The sequence below is a fragment of the Pomacea canaliculata genome, linkage group LG1, assembly GCF_003073045.1.
Source record: "Pomacea canaliculata isolate SZHN2017 linkage group LG1, ASM307304v1, whole genome shotgun sequence".
Taxonomy (NCBI): domain Eukaryota; kingdom Metazoa; phylum Mollusca; class Gastropoda; order Architaenioglossa; family Ampullariidae; genus Pomacea; species Pomacea canaliculata.
Window position 1 is genome coordinate 39,558,217 of NC_037590.1, and position 19,777 is coordinate 39,577,993.

The 19,777-nt window shown below is 42.3% G+C and overlaps 1 protein-coding gene across 1 annotated transcript in view; it reads right to left on the reverse strand.

Moving 5' to 3' along the window:
- The window catches only part of LOC112561334 (BAI1-associated protein 3-like), a 107,604-nt gene that overhangs the window by 58,513 nt on the left and 29,314 nt on the right, over positions 1 to 19,777 (reverse strand). Inside the window, exon 3 of the mRNA XM_025233751.1 lies at positions 7,098 to 7,185. Within this exon, the coding sequence (XP_025089536.1) occupies positions 7,098 to 7,185 (88 nt within the window). The remainder of the gene's footprint in view (positions 1 to 7,097; positions 7,186 to 19,777) is intronic.

Below are 19,777 nucleotides of genomic sequence, written 5' to 3' on the forward strand. Positions count from 1 at the left end.
AATCGGTAGAATACTAGGAAGACGATGACAAAGAGAAGAAATGTATCGGATTAGTCCTTGAAGATGCCTACTTTGTTCTCATAAACATTATCTCGATCTGCTTGTTTTTTTTTCAAAAGCTATAAATTATAACTAACGAAATAGTTAGAAGCAAGATATCTGGGAGAAGGAAATAATATCTAAAAATAAAACAAGTACAAAATAGAGAAAACGAAAAACAAAGAACCACAGATTGTGTCACGATGTTAAGAAGTTTGCTGGGCACGGATGTAAAGATGTCTGAACAAAGTTAATCCACTGTCGTTTGTTGACATCTTCAGGATTTACTGACAACAAACTCCATTTGAGTGTCAAAGAGAACATTCAGCAAACAGCACATTGTGTCCCGATGTTTCCTTTCACCAAGGACTGCGTCCTACGTCTTCCAATTCAGATTATGCACCAACGCTATTTTTAGAAATACTTCACTTTTGTCACTTCCTGTTTTGTCAACAAATCCAGGTGTGCTTAAGAAATAAATATTAATATAAAATTTCTCGTGCCTCTTTGCCATAAAATGCCACAGGAATGTGTTTTTGTGATACTTTATGCTCTATTTCCAGAGATTTTCGCTGAGCGTTCGTGTTGACCTTTAAGGCTATTTTTAAAAGGTCAAAGCACTAAAGTGTCAGACCTAGGAGGTGTCCCCAAGTCCCAGTGTATCGGATTTAGCTCAGCATCGTCAATGTTCTTGACTTTCTGTGACTGTCAACTTGGTTCAGTTAGGAATGGCCTTGACACTAAACATCCAACTGAAGCCAGTCTGTAGACAAAAGCTGTGAAGTAACTCTGTTCTACTTGCGTCACTCACTTATCTCCCCTCTCAGTTTCCAAACGCCTCACTTCATTCACTGCTACAGTCAATGGTTCTGTGGCACGCGACTAAACACTTAAATAGGATGATGGATGGTCTGCTCTTTGCCAATGTTCTCTAGCAAAGGAGGAAGAATCACAATCTTTGTGTGATGTAGAAGTAACCTACCCTAGGTACCTGCCTGCTGTCCAATGACTAGGATTCAACTTTACAAGAAATACAAGAAATACAAGAAATATGAACATCGTCTCTCTCTTTCTCTCCTCCCCTCTCTCTCATGAACTTATAGGTCACGTGCTTACTGAGCGATATTCTTGTGTTGTTGTTTACTTTATTAAGACTATTTTTATTTTGCTGTTGTCGTTATTTTAAGTCACATACGTAGCATCCACAAAACATTCCCTTGGTTCAAAAACGTTTTTCAAAGACTTGTTTTCAGAGTCCTCTCTCCTCTCAGAAATACGAAGAACCAGCAAAATAAAACAAATAAAGCCTTTATATGTTCAGAGTTTTCGGGGGAAAAAGTTGTGAAATTACCTTCTATCTTATCATGCAATCTTGGCAATTTTGTGTCCGAATAACCTTTTCTTTTAGAACTTTGTAGCCTTGTTTTACTTTCTTTGAAACATTTTCTCCTCCTATGCCCCGTTTGATCGTCAAATGAGGATGAACGAAAATAACTCTTTGTGTTTCGTCCAGCCCTAACCATGTAAGAGAATCTTAAATTTGATGTTTCTTTACATGGACATGGTCTCTACAGGTTTTCCTTTACCCAACACTATTCAGCTTCTTCTCAATACTTTTCATTTCAGAGTTTAGCTTTTATCCACGTAGCCAAGAAGATTCCAGTTAAACTCCTAAGTCTGCTCCATGGCAGTTCAGTTAAAGTACAGGCCACCAGAGGGAGCCTCTCCCCAAACCAATCAACATTATCGTTAGCGTCGGCTAAGGTTTCAAATTACAGAAAAGTACAGAAACAGTCTGGTGGAGACAAAAATACTCCTCCTCCTTCTTTGGATGGTTTGTTGTTTAGTTGGTTTCACCACATCCTCCGCATTGCAGAGTTAAGTTTTTTCCTATTTAAGTGAGAACATTCCTGTAAAGTTCATAAATAGAATCATGCGGGCGTTAGTTCGTTTGTTTATTTATATGAAAAAAAAATAACGGCTGCATTTGATCTTCATATCTTTTAAAGCGGATGAATCACTCTTTAGGCATGAATATAGAGAAACCAAACTCCCTCCCTCACTCCTACCTTAACTCCCTTCTTCACTCCCACCCAGACTCCCTCCTTCACTCCCACCCAAACTCCCTCCTTCACTCCCACCCATACTCCCTCATTCACTCCCTCCTTCACTCCCACCTTCACTCCCTTCTTCACTCCCACCCAAACTCCCTCCTTCACTCCCACCCATACTCCCTCATTCACTCCCTCCTTCACTCCCACCTTCACTCCCTCCTTCACTCCCACCCAAACTCAACACATTCAGCTTTATTGCAAGTGTCTCCCTCCTTCACACTCCTCCCACAGCAGAAGCTGCCGCTAAAAGCTGTTCTTTGTGGTGATCCTGTGGCGATGTTCCCCAGTCCCTATGCTGCTATTATTTGAGGAGGGATAGCGACTGGCCGCAACTTGATTATCAGTATGTGGCCGGCACTGTTCATGCATGTCAGTCCTGCTTAGCACACGGAGGGATTTTGGTATTCAACAAACGCAGATCCCTCGGCATTCCGCGCATTGCATGGATTCCATGGTCACCCACGGGTGCGCCGGAAATGACCTCATCCCTCTGTGAGGAGTCCTTTTCCGAGTCCTCATAAATGGAAAACAAAATCTTTGAAGTCGCAAAGCTTCGGACAAACAATGAAAGAAGGAAAGAGAGATAATTTCCAACACAGAACAAGTTTTGACATGTGTCTGTGTCTTCTTCGTAAGTGCACATTGTTCTAATGACATAATAAAAAGAATCAGTGAACAGTCGGTAACTGTAGATTTACATCGTTGTCATTGTATAGTTAAAGAAAAAATGTATGTCCACCTAACAGAACGCGCTTTTTTAAATTGGGAGTGTGCAAGAAAAAAAAATCTAGTGCACTGTTAAAAAACTAACAAGTACAAAAATTTGCTTCTTCACCATGTTTCCCCCAAGACCCGTTAAATTGAATCATTCACCTCTGTGAAAGGTTTCGCCCATCAATAATGCACTCACAACCAATCGCTAGAGATTGACAGGAGCATGGTGAAGGTTTCTGGCCTCAAACTCTGACAAATCAGACCTTAGAAGGCACAGGTTGGCTTGTCCTGCCAGGACTTCAATACAAGTCCAGTAATGGTGTTCCTTGGCCCCTGATGGAAGCTTCCAACCACGTGGGAGGATGTAGCTTATCGCTGATCCTCCTGCCTCATCAAAATAAAAACAAATAGCTAATCTGCTTCTGGAGCATCATGATCAGAAAGCTGATCGCGACTGTCCAAAGGAGTCGCCAGCCAAACTTTAATTTGAACAAACATAAAACAGAGGAAAGAAAGAAAAAGGAAGAACAGCAATCACGCAAAACAATTTAGCGAAGGATTAAAATAAACTACAGACACAACAATATGGTGGTGAAAGAAAGGACTACCTAGCATTGGAAGAACGGAACTCAAGATGGTATTGATGAAAGATAACACAGGCGAGGATAAATTTTAAATTAGTAAAATTTTAAATTAAAAATATACTGATTACCAAAAACCTGAGCGAAGGTTATGATGTCTCAAGTGACATCCGTATGTAGAATTTTAATGAAGACACGTGTACCTATACTGTGTAGAATATTGTGTAGAATATTAATATAATATTGTATGGAATCGCCTACAAATTATTATAACAATCTTAGAGCAGAACTGTGCTCTGTTAACTTGCTGGCAAATTTAATTTCAATACCAACTCAGGTTAGTCGCGAATAATGCTGTAAACCAGTCTTGGAGAACTTGGAGAGAGACCTCTGGGAAATAAAATATTTTCAAACAATAATGACTCATCTCTCAAGAAAGAGAGGGATATTTCATCAAAGGAACATGATTGTGAAAAGTGTATATTTTAGCATTTCACACCACATGCAGACTTTATGACAGCCCGATAATAAACAAAACAACCCAGCGATGGATTAATACAAATCAGAGGACACATATCCATCAGCTATTGTCAGCTCAAAAATATCTCAGTTTGATATCAGCAATTTTGTCTGTTACAAACAATCCTAACGGAAATTTAATCCTTTTAGTTTGCATAAAATGATAAAACAACGAACAACCCCACACTAACCCCAAAACTTCCATAACAAAAACGAAAGCGCACAACAACAAAATGATGAGTTGAAATATTTTATAATCGGAGAATTTTTGCAAGATGTCGCCTAGACAGGGTGTGTGTGTGTGTGTGTTTGCGTGTGTGTTTGTGTGTGTTTGTGTTTGTGTGTGTGTGTGTGTTTGTGTGTGAGTGAGGTTGTGTTTGTGTGTGTGTGTGTGTGTGTGTGTGTGTGTTTGTGTTTGTGTGTGTGTGTGTGTTTGTGTGTGTGTGGGTGGGGGAACGACTGGTATTTTACGCCGAGCCAGCAACTAAGGCAGTATGAGGGCAAGACAGCCACCCCAGACTAGCGGGGGGTGCTGTAGTCTATCACATTACATTTCATCTAAAGGTCAGTGCATTGATGCCTCTGACCATTCCCCCCAAGGATCATTTCCAGCCTCACTTCTGCACAGTGTATTCTGAAAAAACTCTGCCAGGAAAAATTACAAAACATCTTCCTCCCTCTGGCATTCTCTAGCTCACCCTTCTATCTTTCCCTCACTTTTCATCTTTGCAGGTTTGTATTAAAGCTGCATTTAGGTATTAATTCTTTTCACCGCGGTCTTCCCATAAAGCAACACACGGCCAAGAAATGTTAACAACTGTGCATGCAATTTTTTTCATGAATTACACGACCCCAAAAAAAAAAAAAAAAAAAAATGATTAACAACCTGTAGTTTGGTCGAGGAAATTTTCAACAATGTTTCTCGGATCAATTTTCTTCACTCACAAGAAAATGAAACTGGGTAATTTTTGAACACCAAAATTGTTTTCATTTTTGGATCAATGTGCACTTATTGCCACAACGTCCTTTTCATTCCTTTAACTGACAAAAACTTTTAATTGTAGTTTTTCCTCAGCATTTTTACTTGTAGAACCATGTCCTCTGTAAAATACTTTTACACTTCAACACTGTGATTGTTAGTATATATTTGTTCTGAAATGATGCACTAGTGATAGGGGGAAAAAAAACGGTCGAAGATGCAACTACACTTTTATGTCCAGAATTTCTACCAACTGTTACTAGAAAATTGCTTGAATTGTCATCAAAAGAAAGCAAACAGCCATGAAAATATAAACAACTAAATATGTAGAGTAAAATATCAACAATTTCGGTGAAGTTGTTTTTCTCTATTTTCTCGCGTGCGCTCTCTGGCTCGTCTTAAATTGGCATTTTAACGAAGTTTGTAGGTTTTAAAGAATTAATTCTGGTTGTCAATATTTTCTATTTCTGGCTCATCCATGTTTGTCACGATGGTAGCGGCAAACCTGCACACACACACACACATGCACGCACGCGCGCGCCCGAACGCATGTTACATGCACAACCAGAACTGCAGTGAATGATGCTGTTGTAGGAGAATTTCCGGAACAAGAAACATATTAACGCCTTTTTTTTTAAAATTGGAAACGGACTGAATGCCTGTGTACCCCACTGGCACCCGGGGAGGTACCGACACCCGGTCTACTCGCCCCGCACTTAAAGGGGCGCGCGCAGCACGCGGTCACACGACGGACTGTCGCGCGCATCGACTGCAACCACAACCTCAACCACACCAGGCCGCGCACACATCTGACGCCGTACAGGAAGTAACGTGCAACACCTCCACTGACTCGCTGTGCCCTCCCTCCCTCCACACCTCTATGCGCATGCGCCGTGGTCAGGTCGCTCGAGGACAGCGCTTCCGGTCTCCAGCGCGTGACTCCCGTGCCAAGCCCTTCTTTTCTTGCTTCTGCCGAGCTTTGTGTCTCGGTTCCTTCGATTTATGTTTGTCCCCTCCTTGAAGATTACGGCTGTTCTTGTTCCCTAATGTTTAGCAGCACGTAGGATATTAAGATCCTGAGATCCTCAGATCCTAATCCGAAGATGGTACACAGATGCAATGGCGTCTTTGTCCTTAAAGGTCAACCCTGACGCAAAATGAGTTTATAAAGAAAGGGATTTCTTTCAGAAGAGGAGATTTATTCACCCAGATCCCCAACCTGCCAGCTTTTTGCTTAATTTCATATTTCGCTCAGATTCGCATGTAATGCCTTCCTACATAGTCATAAGGTCGCCGGAAGCAGTTTCCTAGGGTGACACGATGCACGGGAGACTCGTAAAGTGATGTGGAGGGGAGAGCATCATCATAAACTACTTGCACCAGGGCATCTGGTGAGATAAAAACGGTTAAATGATCTTTTGGCGAAGGAAACAAAAAGCCACGATGAAGCCAAATGGGGACATTTGATTGGTTTGGTTACATTTGCTTTAACAGTCGTGAAGAAGTTCGGACAGAGTCTTTTGTGACAGACGAGTCTGTGAGTTAGTTGCCTGCATGCACTGTGCGCACTGCTGCTTGAAATCCTCCTAACATAGTGTCACCTGCGAAATGTTGGTTGTGGGCAAGACAGGTAACTATTTGTTGAAATGTTATTTCATGAGACTGCCGGTCTACAGGTGTGGTGATCGTTACACTTGCCCCAGTGATGTCGGATCATTTATTCTGCTAGTTATCTAGTGATAAGCGCATGGATAGACACGGTAGATGACAAGGCCGACCAGTCAGCCCTGTCTTGGTTACGACAGCATCAACACAGTAATGATAATAAGTAAGATCATGGTCACCACTCCTATCATCATCATCACCACCACCAGCAGCAGAAATATCAGAACAAATATTATCACAATCACTGAGACTGACAGACCGGTTGAAATAAAGGAACGGACAGACAAATTTAAAAAAAGATGAAACAAATCAGCCATCTATAAAAAAAACTAAACAAGAAAACAATTTAAACAATAACAGTGAAAAGAAGACAAAAAAATAAACAAACAAAAAAACAAAACAAAAACAAAAAACAGAAAGTGAGAGAAAAACGTAAATGTGAAAAAATTGGAAGGGAGGTACACAAAAGAAGAAAACAACCCTTACCTCGCTGGCCGCACGAAGCCGCTTGTTCTCCTGTCTCCATGCCAACGCCGTGTAGTTCTCAAAGAAACTGCCATCGGACTCCTGAACCCTGTAAGCAGGGACAGAAGACCTGTTGCAGTACGATTTCAAAATTTTTAACATTTTTCTCCACGTGTTATCACCTCTAGATCCACTAGGTCAGGTCGGGTCAGGTCAGGTCAGGTCAAAGGCACCCGCACATACACTTGACTGTTGACTTGAGTCTGGCATCCACAACACAGAGATGTCACACCACTTCTGGGAGGGACGAGGGAGGGGTCAAAGTTGGCTTTGGTAACACTTCACACTTGGTGGCAACTGCCAGCGCTCGACACAATCATATCAACACACATTATTTTATTTATTTAACATTTTGTCTCACAGGAGCGCCTTCAATTTTGGAAAGAAGTAACGAAGGAAGAATAGATAATGAATGCGATGGCGGATGTTTCTGCTAATTTGTTGTCCTCGTGTAGTAAAGCATCGCAAAGGAACCGATGGATCTATCGGAACACCGGGGAGGGAGGGGACATCAGGTACACTGTCAAACACCAACACATCCTGTCTCCATTATCCTGTAAGCCAGGTGAAAGGTTTCCGGTGCTGCCATCAGGATTCATTTAGAACCACTGATGCATGACTGTCTCCCACAACAACACCGACCACGATGCTAAACATCCAACAGCGCACCAACAGAGCGAGGCGGGCACCTGCCCGTGCTGACCCTGGCACACGACAGACAAAGGTGAAAATCCAGGTGTGCAGGATGTCTTCTGGCCGATGCAGGTGCAGACAGGTAAAAGGTCACGTGTCTTTCTGCGTGACCGCTAATGGCGAGAGATTAGGATCGTATGCGCGTGCTTTTGCGAGTTGAGCACGTGCGAGTCTCCTGCCATGACCACCACACCGTGTCTAACACGTCACGCGCGTGCGTGTCTCGCTCCAGTTAACACGGTGACAACAAACGCTTGGCTGCGTGTGACAACATTCCACAATGAACGAGCCTCACTACGTTTGTCACAAAACTAAACGTGAATGGTCTATGAACGAAGAGCGAGCAGGTACAGGCACACCTGGAAACACCTCTCCGGTTGACAAAGGTGTGCGACGGTCGCGTCCGCTCGTGTCTGCCGGTGGCCCTCCCCTCCGTTGGTCAGCCACCCAGGTTCCCTGGTACTCACGGGGTAAACATCGCTGTACAGCAACTGTGAGCGGCAGTTGGAGTGTCACCGGTGGCTTGTTCCCAGCACTTGAAGAGCAGACGAGAAGAACAACACAGTCAAACCGTGACTATCAGCCCTTTCGTGCGTGGTCTCCCCTTCACTGCATGATGGTTATCGATCCTTGCTCGCCCTCCTCCCCTCCCCACACCGCTTCCCCTCCCTCCCTCCTTCCTTTTCTCTCTCTCTCCGGTCTCGGCGTGGCGTTGGCTCGTGGACCGCACCATGCGCGCGCACCTTGTGGCTCCGTGTGCCGCGCGGTGTACGGCGGGTAGCGAGTGCAGTCTTGCTCCGTCACTCCTTCCGCTCGCGATGTGTGTTCTCGATAACTCATTGCACTCGTGGAATAATAACCATAGTAAATGCTTATTTATCGAGCACCTTATTCCAACACCAACAAAGGCGGACTCGAGGCAGTGACGAGCACGAGCTTATCAATGGGCACCAATGCGTCTTACAAATTCATTCCCCATTATTCAAAACATAACTTCTCTCTCTTTCTCTCTCTCACACACAAGCGAATCAGGAATATCCAAAAAAAAATAAAAAAAGAAAAGAAAAAAGAAACTGCCAGACCTCTAAACAAATGTCACGTTCAGAGACAGATATGTCCAAACCGAGATACGAACCCAGCTCACCCGATTTTCACTGTCGTAGTGACAGGCTACCAATCACCCCACTACGTTATTCCCACTGGGGATGTGAGCAATAATGCCTTCTGCAGGAGGTATTGCCAACTGAGATGAGTTCTAAGGGCACAAGGATCGTGAGTGTAGCTAAAAAGTGACGTCACGGTTGTACACTTGGTCAAACTAACCAACTTTATTACCTTCTTCAGAACTCAACCTGTAACCCAGAACTTTTTATTGAAACTCTCTGTTATATTCCTCCTTCTCTCACATTAATTTAAACAGCATCATGTGCGACAGTTAACGCTAATAATGACTTTAGAAGGTTTTCTGATCTCTCACACCTGTCTGTGTGCCTAGCAACATGTCATCACGTGATCACACAGAATGATTCTAAACTTCCCGTTCCAATTGTTCTGTTAAATATACTCCAAAGTACATGAAATGTCGTAAGGGAGTTGTCAGTTAACCCAACACTTTCTCTCACTCTCTTTTGTTCGTGTTCACCCTCTCTCTCTCAGTCTCTCTGTGGTCACCTTACCAACGTGTGCAAGCAGCAGTCCAGCGCAACATATTTTTTTATATCGGTAAAGTACACTTTATTCTTTCATGTTATCGTTCTTGTCACTGGATGGAGAGTTTCCTCAATTTTCGAAAGATTGATGGTTTCGATTCTGACAGGCGCACATGTTGCTTGCATAGAGATTATAGGATTGACGGGTTACGAACCAGCAGCTGTCATTCGGCGATCTGAGCTCTGAGAGCGTTAATGGACATCATTACAGAAACTTCGGAAGGTCCCTAGATTGTGGTCAGTAAAGAACCTAGAAATTTCATAAATATTCTCCCGGTCATATCATATAATGAATGATCACGTTCACGTGAGCACATTATATATATATATATCGCTCTATTCAATATTATCCTAGAATATGACCCAATGGTTGTCTCACTCGGACAATATCGTTACTTTCTAGACAAATACTGCCAGATACTAACTCATGTGCGAATAGTCGTCTCAAAATTCTCAAATACATCTCACTGTATCTCAAGATAGCCATTCCATCTTGTCTGCGCATGCGTGTCTCTTGCCGCCGGGCGCATGCGTACTGTGAGACACGAATGGCTATCTCGCGCGAAAGTTCAGATCGTGACAGCGGCATCTTTGATGTCCAGTTCTGTTCCCGTCAGCCTCTCGTGTTTCACGTGAACTCCACCAGCACGCACACGTGGTATTTTCATCTTCACTCAACCTGACCTCCTGTCTCCATGGCCGAGTACAAACCGTTTCCTCCCGATGAAAGACTAACCCAGTCTTTAAAACACTTCGCGAACATTCTCTGACGAGGAACGGTCGCAGTCAAGTATTTCGTCCTTGGCGAGAGCTTTGAAGAAAACATAAAATATTACACAAGAAAAAGCAAAGGGAGGACAGCATTCTGGGAACCACACTTACAAGGTTGTCTGACGATAAATTACTTTTTTCAACAAGTGAAGGAAGTCATAGTAAGTTGGTGCCAACTGACAGATGCATTGATCCCATCGAGCGAACGTTGTGTTGACACGGGTGGCGGCACAGACAACAGACTTGTCATTTGAAAAGCTCACCTTTTATGGAGGTTGCTGTCGCGAATCATGCGATCACTAGAAACGATCGCTTGCCATACATCAGACTACCTTTAGTGCAATAGCTGGGACTCTAGAGATACATCATCATCGTCGTCGTCATCATCATCATCATCATCACTATTATCAACGTCTAGCTATGGGCCGTAGTAACCTAGAAAGTGTTTTTTCCCTTCTCCTTCTCAATCATTTTTTAAAAAGCATTTTTAAGTCCATCTCTTGAGCCGCATTTGGTTCACTTGTGATGCATTTCAGATTTTCTTTCTCCTAAGAAAAAAATGTGTGACAAGGCCTGCGTGATATTTCACACACATCTTTATTTTTAAGGTTGCTGCTTGCACTTGGATTGATATTTGCGTTGATGTGAAAATCCTTTAGCCAGACCTTCTGGCATTTATACCCTCGTTCACGTGTGAATGTGTGAGGGGGAGAGAGAGAGAGTGAGAAAAAAATTCTTCAAACAGTGCAGTTCAAGTTCGTGTTGACCTAAAAGGTCAATAAATAAATAAATTTACAAACGTGGAAACTAAACAGCACACGATCGCTGGTAAAGGTCATTGTTCCCACAGATTATATCGGACTCCTGTTCTATCCTCACATCGTGACTCGTCGACTAACGAGGCAGCACGATGCTGCAGGCCCCGGATGTTCCTCCAAATCTCAGGTCGCGAGCGCTGGTCAACCACTCGGGCGATTAAATGGCGGATAAAGTTCTCTGATCTCCGCTTTCAGCCAAATCTCGCGAGACTGCGGACAAACCCGTGTAGTTCTCTCGCCTCAAGATGGCTGGATATCCGCCCAGCAAGTGTTTGGTTCCCGTCTCTAGCGAGTGACAGCGTGGCGAAGGGTAAGCGATGCGACGATAACTCCTCGATGATAAGGGACAGGATCAAGCAATGGCCATGTCTTTCTCTCTGTGCCTTGTGCTGTTCTTTGGTTTGGTCATTGCTGTAAAGATGTGTAAAGCAGTCGCCGCGATAATCTGTGTAGTATCGATAATGATAACACACACACACACACACATAAACACCACTTCTTTGTAGCGAGTAACAATTTTTTTAGCTGCCATGAGAAATTGGCTGTCCTAGGTTCGGATCTCGTCTCAGGTACTCCACTCTTTCTCTACATGTAGTGTCTGTTTACAGGGTGACTATTTGCTGTGATAAAGATATAGATAAAGATACAGATATAGATATAGTTGATGGCTTGGCGTAAAATAACAATTCCATCCCCTCCCCCGACTTTGTATTTGCCGCTGTATGTAAAACGTTTTATGCAGTCACCAGAAAATGAATACAAGAAGTTTGACTCAGAACTCCTGCGCTAAAAGTACAAAATTTAGAAAAAAGTGCGATCTAGAAAAAACAGTAATTCTTTTGTAAAGGAAGAAAAAACAAGTTGCCCGAGGCACGTGTAGAGCCCTCGACTGTACGTAAGCACCGAGCAAAGGCCGCCGCTCGTGTTCAGACCTCGCCGCCAGCAGAACTCATCCCCTCCCTCCTTATAGATGGCGCTGCAAACAGAACCCGTACTTTTCCTTCTTCCTCTCTCTGACGTCACATCTACTTGATCTCTCGGAAGTCTCCTCGGGCTCTTCCTCACTGTCGACTGACGACGAGAACATCAAGAACTGCGTCAGCAAATGCAACAACACGTTCGATGCGGGAGTCGATGGAGGAGAGACTCCAGACCTCGCGTCTGGCCACGTGACTACAGCTTCAACGACGGCGGACATTAGGAGGTGATGCAACACCGAAGTGTAAATGCAGGTGCGTGCGTGCGTGCATTAATGTGGGTTTGTGTGTTTATGTTTATCTGCATTAACATGTTTTACATTTGCATTCCCCTGCCCTCATCTCCGAATTCCCTGAGATGTCATTTCCTGGAGAAACGTCTGCAACGGCCTTAGATGCTCTTCAGAAAGAGCTTCATCTCTAAAGATGGTCTGCACGTGTGACAAGGCGACATAATTATTTGTTAACGGACATCGAATAACGGACAGCAAATCACAAGACTGGTGGGACATGCAGGGTTCCTCCTTTACCTTCAATCATAAATGAGTAATTTAATAAGAATGGAGTATAATAGTCTGCATGCACGCGCCAAACACGATGTACACGGAGTAGCACCGACACCCTCTTCCTCAGACGATGTGTGGCAGGAGTGGTGTCCCTTCCCTTTGGCTAGCTAGTAAGTAGCCTCCCTTGTCCGGCGAAAGAAGAGACAAGATGGAGGACAAATGGCTGACAAGTGATGGGGGAGTTCACGGCTGTGCAGAAGAAGCCACTTTAGTCTCGTATTTTTTCTGGAAATACCTCTGAAAAGCTGCATTATTTATCAGCCTAATGCTGCGCCTCTACAAATTCGTGGACAGGGAGATTGAAGAACGAAACACTTTTACACAGGAACTATAAAAGGTAAAAGGAAAACCTTACTGAGGAACCTTACAGAAGGAAAATATTTTATTTTGCACATAATCTTATAATTTCATACTTTTTTTTAAAACTAAGAAACAAAGTTGTGAAAGTGTTCAGTGTATTTTAAATCCTGCACCACGTGTTAGAGTTAGACTATTACTTCAGTTATTATGAACAATTTTTTTTTGTTTTTTTGTGTGCTTTCGTGATTCTGAATCAAAGGCAGCATTTACACACCTATTTAGACAGAGTTGTTTACAAAATACCGAGCTTGAGTTTTTATTTTTTTTTGGTCATCGTACTGCTGTTGTATAATAAAGAAATTTATCTTACATAGTATTTACTTAGCAGGGCTTCTGCTCACGCAAAAAATTGCGTTCAGTACGCATTAAAAGTTCGGAGGACCCCTTCAGTTTTCGTCAATGGGGTCCCCTTCAAATTTGGGCGAAGAACAAAAAAAAAAGAAGGGGTCCCTGGGACCCCAAAGAATTTAGCCTTAGCAGAAGCCCTGCTTAGTCAAATGTATTCTTCGTACTTAATTTTTTACTTTCAGTTTTTTTTTCATTGTGTGCATATTCTTTAGCCTGTAATTTTTACCATAACATTTATAGCGAGTGTTTTTTAATGTAATTTCCTGTGTTACCTGATATTTATTATTGTTGGTTGGCGCGGGTTACAACCTCTTCTGGACAAGAAGCCTCTCCAAATTCAAATAAATTAGCAAATAATAATAATAATAATAAAACAAATAAAACAAATATATTTAATTATTAATTTAATATTTTAAAGTTTTGTCGCATATACGGTTGGTTTGGTTGATGAAAATTCACCGCTGGGGGGCGTTGTTGTCGACGTCCGTTGGAGCGCACGTGCTGTGCTCGGAGCGACACGTCACCAGGCTCCGCGCTTCTCGAGAGAAGTCTTCCTGCGAGGGTCTGCGAGTCGCAGCCAATGAATATTTGATGCTGACTGCCTCACAGTTAGGCGTCTGACAATCGCCTCTCAGAGAGACAGAGACGGAGTTAACCTTCCAGTTCACACTCCGACATCCAGCCACGAGGACGGAGAGACGATCAGTGACTTTAGGAGCAAATATTTTCGTACCTCAGGGGTTGAAAATTCGCTGTGAATAATCTAAGTACTGTTGATTACTGTCTCCGAAAAAAAGACCTACTTCAAAAAAATAGAAACGGGAAAGCCCCAAAGATAAACAGAATAGGCAGAGACAAAAGCTGAGAAATAAAACAGTATTTTGAAATATATATATCACTGCGTGTAAATGATAGATAAATCACATTTGTGAACATATATAATTATTCCCGAAGCTGCTATTACTCTACGTGGTGCGACTCCTAATCCACCTCCAAATTACTGTTTTTAGAATTTCTAGAATGTATATATATATACTTTATGAAATCATATGAATTAAAAACTCCATCTGTCCATCCAGACATAGGTAACTGCAACACACACACACACGCACGCATACACATGCATACACTCACCAACGCACGCATGCGTAGTTCACACAAGCCATTGGTGCTTTCTTTCTCTCCGCGAACTACATTTTGTCTGCGAACACCGCGGCTGGAGTGAGCTCATCAATGATGTCGCTGTAATCTGGAAGGACTTTTTGCTCGGAACGACCCCAAACTTGGTAAGTAAAGTGTCTTTTGTAAGATTACCCGGAGAAACTCGAGCCTTCAGTTCTGATTTATTCATGCCATCGCGCTCAAACTAATCTGCGAGCGAGTGCGCAGGAATCGAGAAGGCAGGACTTTGATTTACGAGGCTATAAAAGCCACGCCTCTTTACCTCTCTCCACCTACGCCGAGAAAAAAGTAGTTCTATAACAGGAGCAGACAAGGGAGGGAGAGGGCTGTAGCTAGGAGCAGTTCTCGCTGTTATTATCAGTCGACATACCTGAGCTCATCGGCGGGGAAACATTATCGTTGTAGGTCAGCGTCTGGTTTGTCTGTAGGAGAGGAGACATATTGGTGTCTGTAGGAGAGGAGACATATTGTTGTCTGTAGGAGAGGAGACATATTGTTGTCTGTAGGAGAGGAGACACATTGGTGTCTGTAGGAGAGGAGACACATTGTTGTCTGTAGGAGAGGAGACATATTGTTGTCTGTAAGAGAGGAGACATATTGTTGTCTGTAGGAGAGGAGACACATTGTTGTATGTAGGAGAGGAGACATATTGGTGTCTGTAGGAGAGGAGACATATTGTTGTCTGTAGGAGAGGAGACATTGTTGTCTGGAAAATATTTTTTTGGTATTGATGTTGTAGGAAGAGCGATTTGTTGAGTGAAGGCAGTACTTTCACAAACAAACAGTGATGGAGGATGTCTGTAGAGCCGCACTACTACCCTCGCCAATGACTAGGAGACAGCAAACACTGACGGCTTTCTTTCAGTGTCCTCCGCGGTGATGAAAAGATTTCGGTAAAAAGAACAAAGACATTTGTTGGCCTTATATCCAGTTTGCTATACAGATCTTTTGCACACAGATGCGGAATTGACAGGAAGCTTGTATGTTTGTTGCTCTGATTGTTCTCTCTCTCTACCTGTCTTTAGAAAGGATTTTGCCGGAACGAATGTACCAGTACACACACACACACAGAAGCATGCATACACACTTACATACAAAAACATGCACATTAATTATTCACGCGCATGCACACTTACATGGGCAGAGACGCGCGTGCACACCCACAAACCGATCCACATTCTTTTTTTCTCTACCCTTTCTTTTTTTGTTTTCTTTCCTTCTCTTGGAGTGATCAAGACATTAGGGATGACATTAGGGATGAACATTCATCCAGGAATACAGAGAGGGATGGATGTGGAGAAAGAAGAGGAGAGGGGCAAGCAGAAAGGGACTATCGGAGAGACAAGCAACACGCGGTGCCCTAGCAGGTTAGAGAAATACATCAAACCAACGTATTACAGTATTATTATCGAGCTTTTAAGAGATTCTAGAAAATGTTACATTTACACTCATTTCTGTTTTCCACTATAGGAGAACACCTTTGCCTTGGTCAGGTGGCTTGTGGGTCTCGATCTTCCTTAAGACTATGATGACGGGTGCACCAGCTCCTGGCAGGGTTACTCATGTCGGACCAGCCGATTGATGGAGACCAGATAAATACTAGTCCTCCGGTACTAGGAGTCACAGGGAGCTGGACATTGGACTAAAAATTCATTACTGTAGAGAGAGACTATAACGGAAACTGAGACTAGAGACAACCCTACAAACAGTGGAGAGACAGACCAGTTAGCTGGAGTTATAACGGGTGGACACCGGAACCACAAAGATGTTCCGAACGTGAGAGTCAACATGCACTCACGAAAGATTTATTATTATTGGCTGCTGGAATCTGAAAACACGAACAGAAACTTTATCACAGGCTCTCCTAGAAATGCATCTCGATAGCAACTTGATCTTGGAATTACACGACCACGATGGACAGAAAAAAGAAAAAAAAACTCATCATGCAAATGGCGACACTATCTTGTGGTCTGGAAGCAACTACGACCAACATTCTGATCCCCAAACAATACAGAAACTACCTACTATGATACAATACACAAACTCCTTACTTTAATGGAAGGCAATCAGTTAATGTCTGCTGTCTGCCAGGAACAATTCCAGCTTCTTACGCTTTGCACATAAGAATGAGGCAAAAGAAAAAGACAAACAAGAATTCTACAACAGTCTACCCGAGCAATGGAAATCATTCCTAGCCATGATGAACTATTAGTCCAGGGAGATTATAAAAGACCGAAGCAAGAGAAAGAACCACAGGGAAAGAAGGTATAGAGGATATGGCAGACAATGACAGAGAGATGTAGGATTTTTAGAAAGACAGTCTTGCAACTGAAGGAAAATCTTTTTCAACATAAGAAGATAAACAAAGTGACATGGAAGTCACATGATTGCAGAACAGAGAGTCAGCTCGACAATATTATCTTTAATGGCAAATGGACACACATACAAATACACACACTTGACGACATCAGAATCAAAAGTGAGGCAGACAATGGTAGTGAACCACAACTTCTTCATTGGCAAACTCCATTTAAGGCTCAGGAAAGCTAAGGAGGTAGAACAAAGACATTATGGATCAACCTAAAGACTTAAATTCAGCGGAAAGTTTTGAAAATAAGGTCATAAGGTCAGTGTTGTAACAATCGACACCCAAACGACAATCGCAAACGGTAACCAAGCAGTGACAGAGGTAGGTAAAGAGGAGAACATTGATTACAGAAAACAGCAAAAGGGAGCTCGATATCCATGGGAACGTGGAAAACAATTCAACAGAGGAAAGAGATAAAACATCAGTTGCTTAACACAAAGTCTCAGCACCAAAAATGTTGGCAACAGAATATTCCCAGAAAGATAAAGAAGTAAAAAGAAGGGCGTGAAGAGATAAGGGAAAGTTTGTAGAAGTCCTGGCTATCAGGTAGAAGAAGCTGCGGGAAGACAGGACACAAGTGTGGTTTAAAAGATCATAAAAAGGCTAAAAGCAAACAAAATTGTAATCACGATCTGCCTTTAAAACAAGAGAAGAAGACGTGGACATAAATATGGGAACCAACACCATCAGAGAAGTAAGGAAAGCCATCCAATAACCAAAAAAAATGCCAAAGCCCCAGGGCATGATGGGCTTTGTCCTGAAATGTTAAGTCTGGAGGTAGACGAAATCCCGAAGCTGCTCTGCAAGATATTCCAGGAAATATGGGATACTGGACAAACACCAAAGAATGGAAGAAGGGTATAATCTTCATAACAGCCATCAGGGACTGTAATAGTAGGCGAGGCATAACTGTGTTATCACAGACAAACAAAATCCTGAGTCGAATCATTTTGAAAAGGCTCACCACTGCTCTTGATATCATCAGGCAAGAACAAGCTTTAGAAAAGGAAGGCTGTTCAGGGATCAAATCTTCACTTCAAGGCAGTTTATAGAACAAAGCACAGAACTGAACAACAATCTTTGCATCTTGTTTGTCAACTTTGGCAAAACCTTTAGCAAAATGCTCCGTGAGTCATTTTGGAAAAAAATATGCATTACTACAAAACACCACAGAAAATATTAAACTTAATAAAAGTTATATATACAGATTTTCGTTGTCAGGTGGTCTGTAGCAATAGCAAGTTAACAGACAACTTGGTGTCAAACAAGGATGATTACTCTTGCCATTTTTATTTCTACTGGCAATAGAAACAAATTACCAAAGACAAGAAAAGAGGACACTTACATCAGATCAGGAAGACATACATTATTCTGACATTGTTATGGTATCCAATATAAGGATGCTCAGGAAAAGATCAACAATCTAGCCAAAACTGTTTCAGAATAGGACTCTAGGTAAACATATGCAAGAAAAAAACCCCAAAAAACCAACTTTAGTGGTCTAAAAAGAAGCATACAAAATTAAACTTATACAGAGGCAACATCTTACTATATGGCAATCAATGCTGGAAGATATCAGCAAATATCAGACAGGAACCTAGAGACCTTCCAAACTAAATGTGTGAGGAAAATCTTCGAGATATTGTGGCCTGGCATAATTACCTACACAGAAAGCCTCATAAAGCCAGTTGTACAAATATGACAACCATAATCCCCAAAAGATGGCAATGCATGTTTGAAGAACTAAATCAGAAGCACCACCCAAAGTAGCCATCCATTGGACAGCTGATGGCCTAAGGAAGCGTGGTGGTCAGAAGAAACATCAGTGACAAAGAGAGGAAGAGAGAAAGAATGAGAACTACAGGCACGAAACTAATCTGAAACAATATATAACTAAACTTGACAGACAAAAATAGAAGTCTTTACTGGATGCATAATGTACCACCGAGGTACGAAGAGGACTAGGTATCCATTTCAGTCTGCAATATTAGGGCTAGACAGCGCAAACTCACAGGTGTTGTGTGAGAGTGGTGCAGGAGTTGGAAAAAAAATCCATAAAGACGATCAAGTATCAAGACCAGAAAAATCTCCTGCAGTGTGTGTGTGAGAGAGAGAGAGAGAGAGAGAGAGAGAGAGAGAGAGAGAGAGAGAGAAGAGAGAACAATTTTAATACACATTTATTTCCGATCCCAGTTTGAAGGGTTGATGGCCCTGTTCTCCGTTTGGTCATAACTGTAAAAACTAACCTTGCTTCACCTCCTTCACATCATCTAAGTAATCGTTTGATCACCAGCACTTATCGGTCAATAGGGAAATATAAGGGGGATAGAAGTTTCGAGAACTATCCAGTTTCTCGCCATGTCTTAGCGTCTTGCTGGCGAGAGACCAAACTTGATTATCGCCCAGGAGAAGGCAACCATGCTTGGAGGGCAAGTATCTAGAATCCGAGAGCGTTCGCTGTCTATAAGTTTCACATTTTCAGCAATAAAAGTTTGTAAACTCATTGAGTGGAAGAATTTTTTAAGTAATCAAATAATTTAGGAAATCTAGGAAAGTTTGAGTGAGGTCCGTTCATTTCTGAGAAGGAGGTCTTACGTTTATCAAGAATCAGAAATACTTCTCAAGTTTACATCCCTTATTTTATCATGCTTTCTTTTTTTGTAACAAGTCGCCCACATTTTTCATTCGGTGCGACCTTCTCCATAATAATTTTAAAATCATTGAAAAAGAATGGAATGTGGTTTGAAAGATAAATGGCCAACAAAAATGGTGTGTGATGTGAAAATTGCGGATGTATCTCACATCGCTCCACACAGCTGTCATGTTCCGAAACTCGATGCTTTGTTTAA